The 22,099-nt window shown below is 50.3% G+C and overlaps 1 protein-coding gene across 7 annotated transcripts in view; it reads left to right on the plus strand.

The window, feature by feature from the left end:
* The window catches only part of LOC105697253 (transcriptional-regulating factor 1), a 263,174-nt gene that overhangs the window by 172,517 nt on the left and 68,558 nt on the right, over positions 1-22,099 (plus strand). For all 7 annotated transcript variants that reach the window (XM_012420399.1, XM_012420401.1, XM_012420405.1 and 4 more), the window contains one exon: positions 6,419-6,556. In XM_012420399.1, coding sequence (XP_012275822.1) covers positions 6,419-6,556 — 138 coding nt within the window. The remainder of the gene's footprint in view (positions 1-6,418; positions 6,557-22,099) is intronic.

Genomic DNA, 22,099 nt, shown 5'->3' on the forward strand with positions numbered 1-22,099 from the left:
CGTAACCCTGGAAACTGCCGGTCCTGGAAAATTAGGAACGACTCCGGTAGGTGGAGATTGGCGCGCATGGAAATTCGGAAAATGATCGATTAAGGTGACACGAAAGCGACGTCATAAAGGGGTGAAACTTTCTCTAGAAACTGACTGTACAGAATAGTTTAAAACATTAAAACGTAAATCTAGGACCTACAAAAAAGGTCCTGATACCCATGACATTTCAATTTTTTTTTTAATTTCTTTAGACATTTTCAAAATTTGTTATGAAAAAAGAATTGAATTTCACGAGGGTCAAGACCTTCCTTATAGACTCCATACAAATGTTATAAATTGTTCAATGATCGGTATGTCCTGTTGGAAGAAAAGTTTCATGAACGATTGACCTCTCTGATGCCACTTTCGGATCACCGTAAGTCTGGACTAATTATGAAAAATGGGGTGGATGAAAAAATTTAAGAATGATTTCTGGACCGGCTGTACACGCCGTATAATGTGGAAGGCGTTTCGAGGATTTTCCGGAGATAGGGGTAGTTTTTCTCCCCGCGTAACGGGGCTACGTGGAATGAGGAGAGAGAGAGAGAGGAGTTTAGGCAAATGAAACGTCATCCTCTTTCCTGCCGAAAGCTCTTTCCACCCTCCCCCGACCGACCCCGATTTAACCGATGCTCGTCCTTGGGCGATTTTCTATATCCTTGCAAATCGTCCTCGCTAACGAGCACGACATCGTCCCCCGTTCGACGTTAACGAGCTAACTTCAGGGGAAACGCTCCGGAAAGTCCCTCTCTGTGGAACGCCGACCTTACGACTCAGAAGCATTGACATCTTTGTGGAGAGAAAAAAAAAGAAATTAGAGGAAAAGGGAGGAAATTGGAGGGCGCTTTTTAAATCCAATCTCGCTCATTTCCGTCTACCTTCCAAGAGCGAAAAGACGGAGATGAGGCATCTCGCGTTATGGGGAATTGATTAATTTTTAAATTTACCCTCTTTAGTGATCAGCCGGGGGTATTTGTAAATATATGGAGAGCTTGTGGATACGTACCGAAGACTGGAATTGAAAGTATCCGGGAAGGGCCAATCAGAGGGGTTAGTTACGGGGGCCTGTCTGACGATGCGGAAACGAGACCGAGTTTCGGGGGGCCGCAGGGGCTGGGGCGCAGTGGCGGAGGGCTGGGAGGACTCATTTAAATGTACGATACCGCCCGTCTCTTATCGCATTATGGTAAATACGAGACTATACCCGCCCGGTGGCGGCGCTGATTGCAAATTGACTCCGCCGCCGAAATAATACAAAGCATCCAACTTGCAATTCTTATTACGCTTAGCGCACTGTTCGTTACGACCGGTAACTCGCGAATCTTACACGGCAATTTCCTTGCCAGCGCGGAATCGGCACCGGTTCCGTGGGAAGGTTCTCCGCGCGCCGCCATTTTGGAGAACGCGCGGCGCGCCACCGTGGACCGACGCTGGCGCCCCTGGCGGGACGCGCAAGAACTCGCGCGCGACGTCGCTCTCATCGGATAAAGGTTGTTTTTGTGGGCGGTAATGGCGCCGCTTAGGATCCTCTCATGGGACGTCGAAGGTTTACCTTCGGTGAAACTTTCAGGAGCACCTACATGCGCCGGGTGCGTCTTTACAATACCCAAGTGGGCATAAAGCGGAACCGCGACGACGAGCGGCTGCAAGCCAAGATGGCGGCGAGGTGCAAATGCCAGAAGTATCGGTAACCCCTGCTCCGCAGATTTCGCTAGGAAGGTTTTATCGCAGCAGTAATTGAGCCGGTAGCCCGAGAACGGCGGTGATAAAGTATCAAGTGGTTTATCAGGCGAAATCCTCCGAGTGGGACCGCCGCCATTTTCGCCGCGGATGAAATGGCCCAGCAGATTGCGGCACGTAAAGTGCGTCCTAAATATCCACCAAGCCGTGTTCTCTTCTCCGTCCTTCCTCCCATCCTCTGCCGTCGCAATGGCACTTTGAAAATATATTTTCGGCGTCCTCCAAAAATGTTTATCCAGCACGGTACGTCGCGCCGACCTATCTACCCGTCTCTGCTCAAAAGGCAGTCAAGCCTCCGCTATATTACCTTCAACCCAAGAATTATTTCATTTTATTTTTCGACGATTTTCAACGAACACAGAATCGGGCGTCTCAAAATTGTTCCCCCATCCGTTCCCCCGCGGTCGATTAACCTCGATTAACCTCGGGTGTTGGTCAGGAAGGAAGATCGACGTAGCCAAAGTGAAGTTAAGATAACTCCAACAATGAATTTCCTCGAAACAAAGGACGAGTAGCTGTATGTACCTACTCGTGTATGCACGCGTTTTGTGTATACTCGCCTGGATGTGTACACGCGCAAGCGCAGTCGGCGTCAGGCGGCATCGGGCATCGGGGCTCGCCATTTGAATACATTTCACGGTTGCTCGGCCCCGAAAATTGGCTGGCGATTTGCCCCCGTAAATCCGGAAAGATATTAAAAGGCAGTTCTGCGGCGCGAGCTCAACAGAGCGGCGCAAAATTATGGGACACCGAGAGAGGCGGCCGAGCGCGTTCTCCGTAATGGCGGCGACCGCTCGGCACCGATTGCCCGATTATCGATAGGCTAACCGCCTTTAATTGCGCCGCATTAATTATAAGCGGCGCTCATTGATTACTGCCGATAGCCCCCTGCCCCTCTGTCGCGCTTCACCTTTATCCAAGGCCTCGTCCCGCTTCGGGTGTGTCCGCGAAATTAATTCCCGCGCCTCGGCGATGTGAGCGAACCATGGCTGCCATGATCTCGCAATAAGGGGTAGAAGCGTTTCATGCGGAAGGAACGAAAAATAAGCAACTTTTAATAAACGATTTTAATAAATTCACGAACATCGAGACAGGATTTTCTGGTTTCCAATGGCGATATCTCGCGTCTTGGGCATCGTCACGTCGGTGAGTCGTCTTAGGATGGGGATTTCGTCAACAGGGACAGATGACGACAACATGCAAATTGTGTTAGGGCCACCTCGCAATCGAAGTAAAAGTACTTCACGCGGAAGGAACGAAGAATAAGCAACTTTTAATAAACGATTTTAATAAATTCACGAACATCGAGACAGGATTTTCTGGTTTCCAATAGCGATATCTCGCGTCTTGGGCATCGTCACGTCGGTGGGTCGTCTTAGGATGGAGATTTCGTCAACAGGGACAGATGACGACAACATGCAAATTGTATTAGGGCCGCCTCGCAATCGGCCTTGCGGCGTGTTTCGCGAAACTTAAGCCGTAACGCGCAAGTGTCGCGTTACGGTCCGAGCCCTTAGCATCCCCATTTATATGGGGCGTATAAACCCCCGCCATTATCCCGACCTTCTGGGCGCGGCAACTAAACCCGCGAAACTTAAACTCGCCCCTTATCCGGGAACTTTCGCCCCGTTTTCGACGATCGGAGGGAAAATCCACCCCGTGGGAGCCGACTCCGACCTCCGCCATTTCGGCGACCCATTCGGCCGCCCTGGAGAACTCGGGACGCTTTCTCCGGGAAATGATGCATTCAATTTGGATCGCGAATGGCCGACCACCACGAGGCTCGTGCTCCGGGTCTCATAATCGCGGTTGGCCGTTCCGTATGTTGCAAAACTTGAGTCGTAACACGCAAGTGTTGCGTTGCAGGTCCGAGCCTCGGCATCTCCCTCGGCTCGGGGCTTCCGCCATTATTCCGACCTTCTGAACACACCGACAAGACCCCGGAACTTAAACTCCCCATCTGGCCGCGTGTACCTTAACCCACCGTCTCGTTTCCGACAACTCGCCTCGTGGAAATTAATTCCTACCTCCGTCATCTTGGGGGAAATATTTAAACACTCGGTTCGTGGTTCGCTTTCGGGGGATTTTTCCTTTTTCCGGACCGTTTTTCGACCCCGGAGGTGGAGGTACGACCCGGCGCCCCTGAAGCGCGATATATGTGGTAACTCGTCCATGCATATATGCATATATATATATCTGGAAAATTAATATCCGAAGTTGGCTGGCGGGCAACTGCGGCCTGAATAAACTTCGCGCTTGACTCCTTTCTCACCTTCGTGCCCGATTTTCTCTCCCCCTCCCGGTTTTTGCGATCCCACCCTCGCGACTCGATATTAGCTGCGAGAGAAGTTATCCCCTGCACCGGCAGAAATATATTCGAAAACTTGAGCAATGATATGATTATGCGTCCCCACGGGCCGCGATCGTAATAACCCTGTAGAGGATAAGCTCTTTTTACGACTGGTTAATGCCAGATCCCGAAACTTTCAGGGAGTTATGACTTTCGGTGCCAGCCAAGTTTTTCGGACTGTCTCCGCGACGGAACGAAATTCGCTCCGGCCAATCGGATCCGCCATTTTGCCCTCCAACATTTTTGCACCCCGGGTGAAATTGTTCCACAACTTTATGAACTATTTATTTCGTCGCGGAGAGGTGTCTCTAACGCTTTGAAGTTTCGAGCAAATCGTAGGTCTGACAGGTTGTCAGTTTTTCAAAAAATAACTAGGCCGAGATTGCGACAAACGAATTCTGCCCCGGGGTGTGTATGTGTGTGCGTGTATATATATATTTGGAAAGTTTAATGGTGATGCGATTATGCTTCCCCACGGGCCAGGATCGTAATAACTCCGCCGAGCATAAGCCCTTTTTACGACTGGTTAATGCCAGATCCCCCAAACTTTTCGAGAGTTATGACTCTAGGTGGCAGCCATTTTCTAGGAACTGCAACTCCTCGATAAAGTGGACGAATCGATAAGGTTTTCCTGCCTTTCGGAAAACGGCGTCCACGAGGAGGCCTCCCGGACCAGCGGCCCGATCTTTATCCAGAATAGATGAAAATGTGTCGTAGGACGTTTCCCCTCGGAAAATAATTCCACTTTTTAATTAAATCAAATCGTCCAACCCGGTGGACGCGCCGTACAAAACGTCGGCCCCTCCACACAAGCATGGGAGATTTGTTAATTTGAATAGGGTATTCCATGAACGCGAACAAAGCACTCTGACAAAACGCGAACCACCGACGCGGTCCAATTACAGCTCGGATGTATAATTATAACGTTAACTCGGTTAATTTGCGGAATTCCAATTACCACTTCCGCGAGTTGCGCGTCCCTTCCTTTTTTTTTTCCCCCCAGCCGCGTGTCGCGGAAATGTCGAAAAAATCCCCCGCGCGATCTATGTGACTAGAATAATTAATTGCGCGCCGAGGGTGGAGGCGCCACATTTTTCGAGGGCTCCTAAAGCTCCCAGGACCTTTTCCTACAGCTTTGCGAGCCCACTATTTCAATGCGCCTGTACAGAAATTTAACGAGCAGTCCGACTTTTGCAAAATATAATATTTAGAAACGCGTAAAATCCGCCCCACTTTATCGGGCAATCGCAGGTCGGACAGTGCAATCGGAGGGCAGGGTACAATCGCACCTGCATTCTATTTCAGGTGCGAGCGGTCCGCACTAATAGTACTGGCCCGGGGGTGTAGGAGGTGACACCGAGGTACAAATGGAGGCAGAGGCGAAATACACCTCCGACCTCGTATTTTCGTCGGGGCATCCGGAACATAGAAAACCGTTGCGCGAAGAACCGGGGAAAAATCTAGGCGTCGTCGAATCCCTTCCGGCGTTTCCTCCGTTTGGGAAATTGTCCTTCTTTTTCTCTCGAATCGACGACGCGCAATTTTTAGGGGCCCTTAAATGTCAAAAAATCCCTTTTCCAATGTACGCCTTATTTTTTTAATCGATTTATTGAAGGAGGCGCCAGAGACATTTGGCTCGTCGGCTCCATCAGAAGTCCGTTTCATCGGGAATAAATTTTCACGACGCATTAAGCGCCGACGACACGGCGAGCTTTTTCATACATATATATATATCTTTTTTTCGTCCGGAATACCCAGACTGCAGAAACGCATCGCTTTCGGCTCCCCTCTGGTTATTATTGCGACGCCCATTGTTGGCCGCGATACAATGAACCTCCTAACGACCACCATCGCTTTTTGCGGATTCGTTACCGCGCTACGAATCGCCATTTATATCGTTACTCTTGCTGACGCGACGATTTTCAACATGTCCAATACAGTTTTTATGCCTCCCCGTTCATATTGCGCGAACCCCGACATTGATGGACGTTAATTTTCGAAACCTCCCTATTTTCCTCCTTTCTTTTTCCCTCCTCTTCTTCTCTTTTTTTTTTTTGTTTTTTCAAACCGAGTCTCGTAAATCACGCCGCGAAAATGGAGTCGCTCGACGAAGCGCTCCCGGAATGTCGAGTCAATTATATGTCCCTGATAAAGTTTTCCTTCTATATTTCGGGAGCTGTAATATTGAGAGCTAAAATCGGAATACTTTATGGAGGGGTTTGAACATCTTTTCCACCCTATATTTGTCAGGGGACGCTCGATTAAAGGCTTTTGCCTTTTGTCTTTTCCTTGTTCCAGGAAGTGGAAATCTGGAATTGTTCGATAGCGAGAGCGGGCCGGACCTCACGCTATCACCTCAGACCTTCACATCCACGGCAGAGGCCTTCATCAACGACAATAGCGACAGTCTCGGGGTGCCTGGTGACAATGACACGGGTGAGTTTTTGGCGTTTTCCCCACTTTCTTATTTCCTCTTCGCCTTGGCATAGAAAAATCGCTCACAAGATAGGAACGCCGATATGAGCCCGGACGAAGATGGCTCCTCGATATTTTCAGTCATCGCTACGCTCTGACAAAAAAATTCAAAAGCGTGATTCTCCCCAAAAATTGATTCCGACCTGTTCTTCGGAATGTACCAACGAGGGAAATTCGAGGGAAATGAAAGGAGCGGAATTTCGGAATAACTCCCCGCGTCGCACGCGTTATTATTTCATGAAGCCCATTTAAACTCTGGAAACTCTCCGTCCCCATGGGGCGGGTGCATCAACGTAGAAACAATTGCGGAGCAAGAAATGGAGGAAAAATCCGCGGGTGTCCCCCCGCAGGAAAAGAGGCATTTAAATAGCGGGGGCATTAAATTTCCACAAATTTCGAAATTGAACGAGGGAGGGGAGCCAGACTTTTCCGAAATTCATGTTTCCCCTCCGGCCGCGCGGCCGCGTTATTATTCCACGAGGCTATTTAAACTCTCGGAACTGTCCAGCCCTGGGGGTGAATCCGTCTGGTGCAAACATCAACACAGGTACGAATGCATCACAATGGATCGCGGTATAATTACACTTACTAAAACGGTGAAACTTCCTCTCAGCGGCCTACCTGTTTTGTTCAATCCGTTGCATTTTCAGTCATCCCTTCGGATGGTTTTCGGCGTTCCAAAATTCGTGGAAAAGGTTACGACAAAAAAAAATTGCAATAAACAAGAAGAGAAAATTTTCCAAAGCAATCTCGTAATTCTTCACGACAGTGGATCTGATGACGATCGTCGATTTTCTCGACTCGTTGCACAGCGGCGAAAATGACGAAGATGTTGGCCGGAACCTCAACAATGAAATTTGTAATTTAGAATTATCGATCGTCATATTGGGTAGAGGAGTAATTTGGACATTTACTGTCAAAAGGACGGAAGCCTAATTGTTCTGTATGTCAGTCTGAAATTGACATTCGTACGAACTGCAGGCATCGGTCTGTAAGAAAGAAAATTTTACTGCATTTGAGTAAGCGTGATTTCTTTGTACAGAGGGTCTTTTTCCAATTCCGTAAATTGTACGATATTGCTAGAGAATCGTAGAATATATTATGCCTTTTAAAGTTTATTTTACATCAGTTAAAAAGTTTTAAATATCCCAAAAATTATTCCTTTATTCCGATGAGCCCTTCCTAACATATTTTCAATTACCGAAAAACTTATGAATCCCGTGATATACCGCGGTGTTTCGAAGAAGAATCTTAACTTTATACCATTGTTCGTTGTAATTAAAAAGAATTGGGTGCTGATATCTGTTGTCCTTATTGTACGAGTAGAATAAAGTAAGATATCTTCGTGATTCACATTGCTGGTCCAAGATTCCCCGCCTCTTATGTTTAATGCGTGTACAGTTTTACATTTAGCAATGTATTTTTGTGCAAAACAACGATAAAGTAGGAAATTAAAAGAAAAAGTTATGACTTTAAATACAGATACATTTCGTCAATGTGTTCTTCCGCGGTTAATTTTTCATTTCTTCACTTTTCCTCCCGAATAATGAAAGACTTAAGAGATAAAACTAATGAAAGATAATATTAAAATACAAAAATTTCACATTCAGGCAGCGAAATAGTTTCGACCATGTTTTTCGTAATTTTCGCCACTGTGCGTTGGCTGGCACTGCACCAAGTGCACTTCATCCAGCCGTCTAGACCGATCGGTGCAAGTAGTGCACCTCGCGCATGCGCCGGACGATTCGTTATTAACAAGGTCACGTGACCGGCAGTAAAGACAGATAACGTCCGGATGCCCCGCAAAGGCGGACGGGGCAGCAAGAGCCAAACGCATTCCGGATTCCGCAGGCGCTCCCTGCGCGTCCCGGGCAACTTCTTGCGATATTACTCCCAGGCATGCCAACTTCTTGCGGGACCCGGAATTGTTCCGCGATTCCCGGGACGACGACGCCGGCGCCCTCTTTCCCCAGAGGGAGCATTTGTCAAACCTCGTGGCGAAACGCGCAAAACGCCCCGAACTTGCCGCGGTATATTTTCGACCGCATGAAGTGCGGCTCCAGGACGTGGGGTGTGGTAATCGTTGGCCGCGAGATAAAAAACCAGGGAAGTCGAGGGAGAGGAACGCAGGAAGGGGATCCCGTCTATGGAACCATTGTCCTGGATCGTATTTATGGAGATCGGGGTGGGTTATCGAAATCTCTATCGGGAATATCGGATAACTTCGGACGATGGAACGGCGATGGTCTCAGGTTTTGGGCGGTTTTTGGGGGTTGCAAAATGTAGGGTGGAGCCGAGTTTGTTTCATAGGGACTCCGTGGCAATCGACGCTATTTGCCGGCGGCAGGGCTGGGAATTTCAGAGGCCGTCGATGTCAAAGGGTAGGGCGACGCTGAGAGGTGTTTTAGCCGTCCTTGTAGCGTTTCGAGCGCCGGTATAAGAGCCCGTTGTCTCGCTCGCTCCAAGGGCCGCCGAGAGGGCGCCAGTTACGAGCGGCTGAAGGTGCCGGAGACGATACCTCGTGCTTCCGGTAATTGCTTCGACTCGAGAATGCAATATCCCTTTTTCCTTCGGGGGTCCCGCGCTTTTTCTACTGTTAGTGAGAGTGGATTGAGATTGATTCGTAGTTAGTGTATTGTTCCGTTCCACGATCCACGGCTCGAAGGACCATTAAATTTTATGTTGGTTCGATTCGCGAAGGAACGGCTAGAGAATTCCTGGCTGTGAAGTGCGGTCAACGAAACTTAAACATTTATTTAACAATGGTCGAACTTTACAGTTAAAGCGGATTGACAATGAGATAACGGAGTAAAGGTAACGGCACGATTATGAATGCCTAGTTGAGCGGGCCACTAGCATGAGTGGACTTAGAGAAGTTAAGCGCGTAAGAGTGGAGAATCGCTGATCTCGCGGGAGATCGAAGCTATCTCGCTAGATACCGCGGACGCGTAAAGTCGCGCGGGAGACCGAAGGACGCGGTAATGCCGGGACGCTGATGGTCGCTGCGGCTGTTCAATCGTATCTGGTGGTTGGGACCAAAGTTTGAAATAAGAGGGTCCCAGAGAGAGATTTCAGAGGCGGAGTTTTGAAGAAGATCGGCGAATTGCATTTTTGTATGCAGCCGATTGGTCTAGAAGAACGTTGAGGAAAGGGAGATTTTAGGCAGTTCCACAGGCGTAAGTGGGGACTGCGTATGCGGTTGTCGTTCGAGAATTTGGAGAAGCTCTAGAAGAAGCGTAAAAGAGCGGAAACCATAAATTGTCCTAATTGCGGACGTGATCGAGAAGTACGAAGGTTTTCTTGGGAACTTTAGAACGACATTTTCCAGATGGGTTGGAGGAGACAGTTGCGGATGAAGAAAGGCGCGTTACGAATTGAGCTCAAAAGACGTTGTCGCGACGACGACCCTACCTCCAGGGGGTCGACGCCGTTGTCGACCCTTGAAGTGTGGTCGGCGCGCCTGGACGGCGCGACAGGACGCAGAGGCTAGCTTGAACCACACGGGTCATGATAATTATTGATTTAGCTCTTGCTAATTCGGCGCGAACATCTACCCCTGGCAGGATCCCGACTCCCGGGTTCCTCCTTTTCTCCGCCGTGAGCCACTTCGCGGATACCCTTCAGGGTTCCTTAAACACGGCCCGGTCTGTCGCGAGTCCAAATACGGAGGGACTCGTAAATTCGACTCAACGTTGATTAACTGTCAATTTATTCCCATTACGTTTCCATAATAACTTCCAAGGGGCCCTTCTTGATCCTCCGGGAGTTAGGCGAGAAGGAATCCCCGGAAAAATGGCGACGTCCCTCGGAAAGTGTACACTTCGCCCTCGGCGGGTGATAACCAGAGCACGGAGGGTCCATTCTTCCGGGCTTCGGGCGGCATAGTTATGCAAAATGGCGGCACGCCGGGCGGAATTACGAGGGCGGGTCGCATCCTAACCTCAAACTACTTAGGAGGCACGGTCAATTCGACACCGCGCTCGTAAAGCCCCGCTCGCGAGAAAGCGCACGTCCAGGGCGCGCCCTGGCGGCGGCGGGCGGAATCGCGACCAGGGCTGTTCCACCATCCATTTTCTCGCTCTCGATCCTAACCTCCAAATCAATACCTTCCCTAATGGCGCAAAATATCGGTCTTTTATTTCCTAGATATTTAACGAATATGATATATTTTGTAAATATCCAGCAGACATTCAAAATATTTGCTAAACACTTACCTTAGAATGTTATTATATAATATTTGTATAATATTAGCCCCACATGTTTTCACAATATTTTTCTTACAGATATACAAAACATTTCCTATCGTTTTAATATGTGTTACTTAAATATTATCTGCAGACATATAAATGTTTTGAAAATATTTTTTATATCAAAATCACATGTTTTGCTCCCATAACGAAATAGCGGGACGCAAATAATGCAAACATTTGTCGTATTCCTTGATACCGAATAAACTGTCAGTGTTAAAAATCGTAAAGTAAAGAATGTATTTTCATTATATGTCTGTAAATTAAAAAATATAATTTCGATACATGTTTCTAAATGATTAATACAAAATATGTTATCGGGATTTTCAACAAATATTTGAGGCCGCCAGAGAGTTTTAGGAAAGATTACAAACAAAATATGTATAAAATATTCAATGCCACTAGGGTTCCGAAGTAGAATGCCGCGAGGGAATATCAATAACGTCGAAAAATCATCCTCTCCCAGTTATTCCCAAAGTGGATCCGGATATTCCCAAGTCCAATTTCGGGACAGGAATTTTGTGCGTCCTTGGTGCGTTGGCGCGCCCAAAGGAAGACGGGCGGCGGGCGGTGGGCGGAAAGTGGGCGGCAGATGAGACGCGGAGGGCGACGGTACAACCTCGTTGGCTCTAATGCCGGCTATTCAGCTGCCACAATGGACTAGTAATACGATTTCGTCGTCGCGCCCGCGTGTACACAGAGACCGTCCGGGTCCGGCCGCACACGTTTCCGCGCCGCGTCCAATCGGGAATATACGGGGTGCGTGCGGACGTCCAGAATTTACGCGCGCGGAGGTCCCGCCGTTTTACGCCCCACAATGCGAGGCCGCGCATCCCAGGGGATGCTCACCCCCCGGAGGACCCGCCATTCCGCCCCTTTTCGTCCTCTTTTTTCCGCCACACCACTCGGCCGCGTTACGCGTCCCCCGTCGCGAAGTAGCCACTTCGCGAATGAAGTGCGATTGAAACGTCGCGTCGCCGACGCGAACGTTTCCGACCTCCCTTTGTGTTTCCCCCCCTCGCCGCCTCCCCGTCCCGGACCCCGCAGGGCGGAGGGTTCGCCGGAAATCCACGGAAGTCACCGCGCGGAGGGAAGTTTTCGACATTTCGCCGAAAGCGACTCCCTCAATTGGCCCGAGGTGTACCGAATTGCTCGCGCGAGAGCACTCGAGCTTTTTGAGGATAAGCACTTCCACCAGGGGTGGGCTAAATAAGAGGTACCGCCAAATTGACCCTCTTCTCCTCGCACCCTCCTGGAGTCTCTTTTGCGGTGTTTTGCTCCCTCCACTTTTTCCAAATTTTCACTTATCCGAATTTCACCCGGGGATCTCGAAAATGAATACACATGTGTAGAAAATTTATGACACATTTTATAAATCTGTCGCAAATATGTTAAAAAATTAGTATACCATGTCGGAATGAAACTTCCAGCGAAAAATATTATAAAATCATGGTATTTCTTTTTAACAGTGCAGAATCACTCAAACCTTTGGTAAATTGACAACGCGAATTGTCACAGCTACCACGGCTCCATGGTGAACGTCGACGGCAACTCCGCTTGCAGACTTCGGTCGGAACTTCTAGCTGGAACGCCTGATAATCACTACTAAACTCTAGAAAAAAGCTCGCTCTATGAAATCTTAGAATCGAAACGTGTCCGGTTCACGAAAGATTGCCGGCGCAGGGCGAAATAATAAAGGACCCGAGCCGTGCCTCTCTTTGTTTTGGGTCCGAAAAAAAAACCCAGGCGGCACACGGCCGAGGCACAGATTAGCGCTATTTGCCCAGATAAGAGGGGAAAGGTGAGGCGTCGCAGAAAAATAAGACGTAGTTTCGAACAAAGAGTTCAGGGGCTCTTCGGGGCCGAACTTGAAGACGTTTAGGGTGGCCCGGCGGATGCTGGGAGAGGAACGGTCCTAGGTGCGTCGTTAATCAACGTCGAAAAGGCCTCCTTTGATCGGCCGGGCGTGCCGGCGAAAAGCTGCCTTGGCTTTCCTCGCTTTAAGTTAAATTGGAAAGTGTCCTTTACAATATGCGAGGGGCGGAAGGCACGGTGCTTCGGGCTCCTCGGTATAAAGAGTAAATAGCCGGGGCCGGCTCGGCGGGGGACGGACACCGGGGAGGTGTGCAATTTTAATAATCGCCGCTAAAGCGAGTGGCTTACGCCTTCAAAGCTCCCGCGAATTGCCACTAGCGCGGCTGCCGGATGAAGCGCGCATTGGCCGGAAGTGGCTGCAAGCTACTTCCGGGACCCGCGATTAAGGGCGCCATGTTGAGTGCCGTTTTCGGCCGAAGTGCATTACGAGGCCGAGTATACGCTTTGCATTTTACCGCCGCGGTGCATTTATCGTGCCGAAAATATTTCCACCAAGCCTCCGCGAGAGCCTCCTCGCCTCTGCCCGGAGATAAATAGTTTATTATTTTTATGGAGAATTGTCAAGGTTGGTGGATAATTTTGACGACGGTAGGGATTTGAGAAGTGGATATAAAAGTGAGGAAGAGGGGGCCTTCTCTGTTCGGATTCATCCGAGGACGCGGGATGCCATTTTGGTCGTCGAGTTATGTACGGCCGAGATTAATAACTTAGATTGTTTGATCGAAAAATGGCGGATAGCTCGACGGGGCTGGAAACTAGGAATGGAAAGGACGTCCAGTCCATTCGCGGTGGGCGCCAGTAATTGAGTCGCGCGAATCGCGCGGAATTGATTACTGGGCCGGTGCGTATTCCGTCGGTGCGTTCTCCGGCCATGCAAATCTTTGTGACGTTTTCATTAACTCCCAACCAGCGGCGGAAAAAAGCCGCGACACGGCCGGGCGGAATAATTAAATGCGGCCCCGTAGAACGGAGAAATTCATATTTATGCTCGAATGCGGCGCATCGGTCGGCCTTATTCGCGATCCCTTATTCGCTGTTCAGGAAATACGCAGGAACGTTTCTCAAAAAGATTCTACATCATCTGACCAAACAACAGCTATTAATTTACGCTTCCTTCCTCCCTGGTCGACCATTTCAACGATTCCTTGGGTAAAATCGAAACACCGTTACCCTGAGAATAAAAATTCACTGAACCAAGGAAATATTTTGTTCATTCAAAGAATTAACTTTATTATTATTATTATTATATAATATAATTAAATAAATTGTCATAATTCCAAAGAATCCTTGCGGATGATTTATTCGAGTTCATTCGAGTGAAATAATTTATTCTTCGAATTAACGAAGTATTTCTTTGATTCAAGGAAGGATTTCTTTGGTTCAGTGAAATTATTCTTTCGGAGTAATAAACCAGGGTAGGTAGTAATAATTAATTCAACGTGGAAGAAGAATCGCTGCAGGGGGCAACACTCCCCTCGCGTTTCCTTCGTGTGTAGGTAACCTTAAGCCTCTAGATCGTGGAGAGGAGTATGCAACCAAGAGATACGGTGCGCACGTCAAAGAGAATATGCAATCGATTCTCGAAGGGCCCTTTGTCAAGAGATTAACTGGCGGTTTCTCTGAGGTAAGAGCACCTTGTCCGAGAACGTTGCCTATAAGGTGCCTTCAGATTCGCTAATTCTTCTCCTCATGGCGCGTGCCATTTGCAGGCATCGAAATCTCCGATCGTGCATCGCAAAAAACTCGATATCGATGTATATAAAAACCTCTCGACTTGCCACCGAACAAAAATTGAGTCACTTTAATCCAGCTTACAGAGAAGGATTGGAGACGCGAATTAGTAAATCCCTCCCGTTTGAAATTTCTCTTTGAACCGAGCCGGATGTAGCGGGGGTATCTTCGCGAAGGCGTCTACTTAGGGCGGAAGGAAAATCGATGGGAAGTCTCGCGCGAGGCCGGGACGTAAAAAACCCTATTCTGGGGGGTTCGACGAGCGTAAATCTCCTCGGTTCGTCTATAAAACCGAGGCTAAAGGCCCCGGTGACATTGCAAGCAGAACGAGAAGCCGGAGACAGGGAGGAGAGGAAGCTTAGGGGAAACGCATCGCGTATCCCCGGAAGTATCAGAAGTACCGGAAGTACCAGAAGTACCGGAACTGCCGAGCTACCAGAACGGTCAAGATTTACTTTCGACGATGCCCCTTAACGACTTACTACGAGTTACCTCGTTACTCGGAGTTTGAGCGCGTCCGATAGACACCGTATAGCCGTGCTTCGGAGTCGAAAGTGTCGAGGGACTTTCCCCGTCCTTTCCGCCATTTTACTTATCTCCAAGGAACGGCATCCCAACGAGGACGGAAGGTGCACTTTCAGGGCGCTCTTTTTCAAAGCCTGAGGAGACCTCGGAGCTAATTCCGCGATGCTGCCTGTTTGCAATTTCCTCTCCCCCCCCCCCCCGGCGCGTCGAATCTCATGATATCCGGGAGTATTAAAAATTTTAATTAATTCTTTTAATAATTTTGCACGGGCGGGGCGCGTATCTGCAGGCTCGGCCGATGCCTGTAATCCCCCGGCGGAGGCATCGAAGGTTATTATAAATTCTGCTTTAATTAAATAGTTGGTAGTTACCAGTTACGGAAGGAAAGTAGATGGCTAATGCCTGGCGGGGGGGAGGGGGGAACCCAAGATGGGAAAAAAAGAACGCGGCTCGGGAAAGAAGAAAGTTGTCAGAGAGTCGGGATAAAGGGGCTTCTCGAGAGGGAGGAGGAGTTGCCGAGCTTTTCAGGGAAGTTGGTCCGGGGATCGGGTGTCCTGGTGGAGGAAGAAATTCTTTGACGTCAAAAACGACCTTTACTTCCTATTGAGCATCGAAGTCGAGGCTGCCCGAAGACAGTTTTTCGCCCCAACCGGTGCTCGTCTTCCGCTGGAGGACCTTGAAGACTAGGATGCGGCACCTACGCGTCTCCCGGGTTTACACCGAGGGTTTACGGGTGCATCTCCTTGCACGGCGTCCCTGAAGAGACGCGGGAGGGTAATTTCGCACGGGAGAAAAAATCGAGCTAAACGGTACGTTTCTGCCCTCCTCCTTTTCACACCGCAAGAAACGAGTGAGACGTTCCCGGCACAAACCGTTACGATTTCCAGACCCCAAAGAGGGACGGAGGAGAGTCCCTGCACTTGGCGTGAAAGCCCGTTAGCATAGGAATGTCTCCCCTCGGAGGGTCCCATTGTCGGGTCAACCCGGGGCGGAAGTGCCATTGGCTTCCGAGTGTCATCTCGGGTAAGAAGACGAGGCCGAATCGAACCGGAAACCGGGAAAGTTTCCGCCTCGACCGGTAAGGCTGCGCCCTGTCCCCGTTTTCTCGTCCTCGCGGCTCTTTCCGCCCGGCTGTGTCGTAAACACGAAAGATAAAACAATGAAATTATGGAGCCGAGCCAACCGAAGCTGCACGTTTCCGCCACCCCGGCCGCCCCCCGAGACCCGACGCCACCGAAAACCTCGCCCTGGGGACTTTATTGCACGTAATTTCGGGAAATAAGCCAAGCCGGGAAATTTCCCCTCCTCGCCACAGTCGACTCTCGTCCCACGCGAAAGCTCTTCGACTTCGCGGAAACTCTCCGAGGCCACCCCTAGCGCGTATGATTTTTCTATTCCTTCGTTCTTTCGATCTTTCCGAGTTTTCCAATTTTGCGAAATGACGTACCCAACTCTCTCTCTCTTTAACGTGCTCCAACCCGCGCAAGCAAAAGCTCATCCACCGGGGATGAGACGAGATAACTCAGCCGGTCGCAATTAACCACCCACCACCCACCGCCCACCACCCCCAGCGTCTCAGCGGTAAAGGCGTTCACCTGCGAGGTCCGCATAATTCAGCGGCATAAATTAATACCTTCCACGAAATCTCGGCTTCCCCGCATCCCCGCCGACTGACACAATTAGGGGGAGATTAATTAAACTCATTTCGCGTCTTGAGGGAGGAATCCTCTCGGAGGAGGCAAGGTGGAGGAGACTCCGCGGACAGGTTAACTCGGCGTCGATGAATTTTCGAAATTCCTTCGTCACCTTCATCTTATCTCCGATTTCCCTACCCCACGTCGTCCTGGCTAAGATTTTTGGCTTCCCGAATTTCGTGCCGTCCCTTCCTGGGGCGAGGTCGCGAATTATCGCGCATGACTTGAGCTCGATTCCGGGGAAGTTTCCGACGGATTCGCGTTCTTGGAGGGAGCTGCAGAAACCGGGGGTGGGTTCCCCCAGCCGTGGCTTTCGGCCTTTGGCCTTCGGTCGCGGTGCAGCCCACCGAAGCTTTTCAAGTACATCAAAGCTTCGCTTTATTGTACGAGGCTCGATTGCACCGTGGCGGTACCCGGTGCACCGCTGCTCGCCTTTCATGTGTACCATGTGCGACGTACAAAATGGAATCGTTAAATGAACTCGCGGGGTTTCGAGGGGGGAGCCTGGGCGAACATCTATCAGGCTTTTTGGACTTTCCTGCCGAGGTACCGACTTCGCGACAACACGGTCGCCGCTATTTTTCAACTTTTCAACCCTTGAGGAACTTATTTAATCTCTCGAGACTCGCGATCCACGGCAACGTCTAGGAAATCGACGTCGTTAGAGATCGGGAGGGCGAAACTCGGGACTCTCGATAGCTCGTCAGAAATGGCGCTGCCAGTGACGTCACTGGATTCGGACGCTAATCGATTCCGTTCTCGAGCTCTTCTCGAGATGCTCGAGCCACGACATCTTAATTAAACCATTATGCGTTATGGCGCGAGCTTTTATTGCCGAGCAGACGCCCGGAAGTGAGGCCGGAAGCGGTGGGGCAAGGGACGAAGGGGACGGCACAGAAGGTCCTAGGTGAGGGGGCGGGCATTCCTCCTTCTAACCTTCCTCCTCCTAACGACCTCATGTAAATTCGCGATAATAGCGAGGGACGCGTTTCGCCCCCTCCGTACCTAAACCGGCCTTTATGAGTTAATAACTCGAGCTATCGGAAGGAATTCACCCGAGCTCTTCGAAGCTTTCCGGAGCTTCCTGCAGGGGTGCACTCGACTACCCTTCGTGGCACTCGGGACGAGCCTGAAAACTAATGTCCCGTCTTCAGGGAGATCTTTCGCATTGAAAGGGACTTCCGGAATCGTCGAGCCTTCTCCCCTGGCGTCGTCATTTCCCATAAATGCGACTTTCGCGCTAGAGCTTGCGAGGGTGTTTGATAACGTATATATGGAAATTAGAGATACGTATATATATATGGACGGAGATTCGCGGCGATACCGACAAATCCTCTCCCGCCCAGGGTTAATAGCTAGAGCTTTCGGATAACTGATGTCCTTCACCTCTGAGACTTCTCCATGGGAAGGGAAATGCAAATCTATGGGACATTAACATTTTATTTTCAGGGTTTTATGTGAAATTGGATTTTTTTAGGCGGTCGGGTGTATGGAGAAGATGCAGATTTGCGATATCGCGGGGCAATATCTCACCCCTTAGACGCAGAGCCTCAGAATCTCGAGGGTGAACTTTACGAGTTAATAACGTTAATTTAACGGAGAATCTAGGGGGTCGATCTGCGCGCAAAGTCGTATAAAGGCTCGCCCATTCCACAGACGTGGACAGGAGTTTCCAGGGGGGGAAACCACCCCGGGGGTGTTTGTCCTCCGCAACGCGGAAAGCTTCCCTTAAGGAGCGCGGGTATCTCCGACGTTTGCCGTACCTTTAAGGGATGAAAAATTCCGCGTGCACCTGCTTCTGGGGTGGCAGGGGATGTTGCATATGAGCACCCTGGTACAGTGATGTATGGATACCGATCCTTCCCCCGGCGACGGCGTGATGCATTACGAGAGGCGGTTTCGAAACGAAATGCAAATCCCTGACGTACCGGGACAAGTGGCAGACATGACGTGCACTTTGCCACGCAGTGGAACTTTCGTTATGCATTTCAGATGCACTTCTCGCGGTCCCCTCTCTACATGATCGAGGGATGCCGCGGACGTATAAGTGTCTAAAAAGAGGAAATTAAAAATTATGGAGAGGACATAGTCGCATCGAGAGATTTGTGGGGGAGTCGGAGGTATCGGTTAGAGGGTGAGTTCCGAAACGATAGGCAACCCCATTGGGCGCATCGCCCGAGACCATTCTCATCGGGGGATGCTCATTTCGCATATAACTTAGAAAGTAAAGGCCCTGGCACCGGCCGACCGCCGGGGCGCGTTCATCCCCGCATTTGGCAAGGGCCGTCAGCTAACCCACCCCCAGCCCTCCCCCCCGGGAAGGGAGAAATTGAAGGGAATAATAAAAAGAGCAACCCTTTCAGCGCCACTTTGCGCCTTAGGGCGACTACGGCATGAGGAATAAAAATCGCAAAAAGGGGAACCCCATTCCCCCCGACCATCCTGCGTCGATCTTGTCGTTGAAACTTCCTCCGGCTTTCCCGGGAGTTCCTCTTCTTGCGTGGGGTGTTTATTGGGCGCCAGCCAAGGGGGACATAAATGGACAGCGGAATATCTCTCGCCAGGGGTTGATCTCGTCGACGCGAGTCGCGGTCGCGATTTCCGGCCATCCCCCGGGGTGAGCTTTTTCCACCCCATCCGCCATATTTACAGGACCGTTAAGCGTCTATTTTCCGTCAAGACCGGAGAACGAGAAAATGGCCGCCGAGTCGAACGTTTCTTTCGAAGTGGAGATCCCGCTGAGGCGCCCCCTCTTAGGGGGTTGGAAAAGTATTCTCAATCGGTCGCCATATTTACGAGGAGCGTTACAAGCCTTTGGGGGTGGTTTGGGATTTAGGATACAGGACTGTGCAGGAAAAATTCCATTATCGACCTGGGGCGATAAATATTATAAATTGGGGGGTCCGGCCGATCGTGTCGCCCCCGCGGCGCCGCCACCCTTACGCGGGCAGCCCCGGAAGGAGGGCGGTCGCAAATATATCCGCGCGCCTTCTCTTTTTACAACCACCCCCGCGATAAATCTGGACCGCGATGGTTTAAGCGATTTCCAACCGGGGGTGCTCACCCCCGCCGTCTCCATTATTGGTCCCGCCATATCTATGCGATCCCGGCGCCCCCAATTTTCGCCGGAAGTGACCGGTTTTACACCGACCAAGGGGAAATTGCACAGAGAGGGGTCCATCGCATAAATTCCCCGTGGAAATATCTTCCTCCCCTGGTTTTCAAAAACTCGATAATGGCGGCCGCTCGAAACTGCGCGTTGCCTCTTATTGGTTTCAAATCGACTAAATCCTCCCTTTTGTCCCTTGAAATTCCGAGAGAAGGATTTTCACCCCCTTAACGAGTTACCCGTCCAAATTCGCTTCTCCTTCCAGCGGGTCGCGGTGCAAAAACGGGAGTACCAGTCCGGGGAGTCGTTAAACCCGCTGTGGTCCAAAATGGCGGCCTTTGAAGTTTCTGGGTTAATTCGCGCAATGAGACGCGGCTCCGTGCCGTCTCAGGACGTAACAAAGGACCCGGGGCCCGCGACAAAGGACCCTTTAAGCCGACTTTGAAGTCGCGCGCTCGCGGACGCCGCGTCAAGTTCCGCGTCCGGTGCCACCGCGGAAACGCCGACGCGTTGCGTCCGGACGGACAATGTGTCTGGGAATCCCAATATCGGCGCTCGTTAAAAATGATTACGGCATAAAGGAGCTCGGATTTCGTGCGATATCGATTCGCTGGGTCCATTTTACTCCCGCTCGATTTTATCCCTCGCTGATAACGCGACGTCGCGCATAATGCATCGCCCTCGTGGTGCATCCGAGATTGCGCATCACTCGTCGGCAAAACTCCGTGAATTTATTAAGGTACTCTCGGATCCCTTCGACGGCTCTTGGAATCTCTTTTTCCTCCCGCAACCGTTCCCGAATTTGCGAGGATCGTTTCCAGGAAGTTCGTTGCCGGTCCCGCGAGGAAGGGTGGGGCCAATTTTCCGGAGTTGCGCGGTGCCGTAAAATTTATGCCGCCATTTTGCGTGCTTTATACGGCCATCTGTGCCCGCGCGTGTACACGCCACCCTGCGAGGCTGTATTCGTTTATGGGCCGGTGTTCCGGGGGGAATTTGTATGTCCACGCGCGGGCATGCATATATGCATGCCGGGGCACGGTGTGCATCTCTTGCACCTGCAAACACCCCCGAACGGAGTTCGGGCACGACATTTTTACCCAACACCGATCCCCGGTCGACTCGTGACCCACTGAAGTACTTATCTCGAATAATTCCACTTCTCGACCTAACCTCCAAACTTAATTCCCTTTCCACCTGGCTTAGTTTTAGCTTCTTTTACATTTTATCTCCTGACATAAACTCCAGGTTTCCTTCTCGTTTTATCAGTTTTACCACCTTTCGCCGGGGGATGGGTTAACGCTGCATTTACGGGGCGTGCGTAAATTCCACACGCGTTGCAGCGCCCCCACACGCACCGATGTAGCCGCCCCGTGTTTGCGCACGTGCGCTGGTCTGTGCAGAGCCGAATGTGCAGAGCCCCGTTCAGTTTGTACCTACACGATGGGGTAACATGCCGGGTCGCGGGCATTGTGCACTCGCTGCATCGCGCCGTTGTTGCTGCACGTTCCACGTGCTATGCATATCCGGGCTCGCCGTTTCGCATTGACCCATTTCAAAGCGGAGCGCGTTCATCGCGCGAATTTCGCGACGCACCCTCCCACCCTGACCCTCGTCCTAGGATCATCCGATGTTCGCCGCCGATGTATGCGTCTTTTGCATCGATTGTCCCCTCACGGCGTTGAGCTCCTTCCTCCAAAGACAGGAAATATGAATTCAGAAAACGTAGGTATTCCGTCCGAGGGGCTATTCCCTTGGAAATCGGTGAAAAGGATTTTCTTCCTCGAGAGTCGATTGATTTGATATGATAAACAATAATGCGATTCGATAAAGAGCAACGTTCGGCCTTAAAATTGTGACCGTACAATGACTCTTGTCCACGTGCAACTAACTTGAGAGAATTCTTCCTAGAGCAGCTTGAACTTCCGGGTACACTCTCAATAAATTTGCGCAAGTTCACTTCCAAGACCGTGTACACTGTCCCAAGTTTCACTTGCACGTAGACACGAGCCATTAGGTAATTTCTAATGATCTCGAGTGATTTCCGCATGATTTCCAGCGTTTAAATCCATGATTTCCTGATTGAATACCCCCTCGATTCCAACTTAGGGGAAATATGAAATAAAAATTGATACTTTGGGAATTTATTTTCCATCTTTTACGGTGTTTTTTTTTTCGATCTTCCAAAGGGATGACGAGACCTCTTCGGGATGTCACCTGGTGCACTTGGGGCGACCGTCCCCCGTCGATATCGCTTCGTTCCGACCGCCCGATCCGCCCTCGTTGCCAGCCAATCCGGCGACAAATAACGTCGTACGTTGGCCTC

The sequence above is a fragment of the Orussus abietinus genome, unplaced genomic scaffold, assembly GCF_000612105.2.
Source record: "Orussus abietinus isolate OABI.00-Male unplaced genomic scaffold, Oabi_2.0 scaffold42, whole genome shotgun sequence".
Lineage (NCBI taxonomy): Eukaryota > Metazoa > Arthropoda > Insecta > Hymenoptera > Orussidae > Orussus > Orussus abietinus.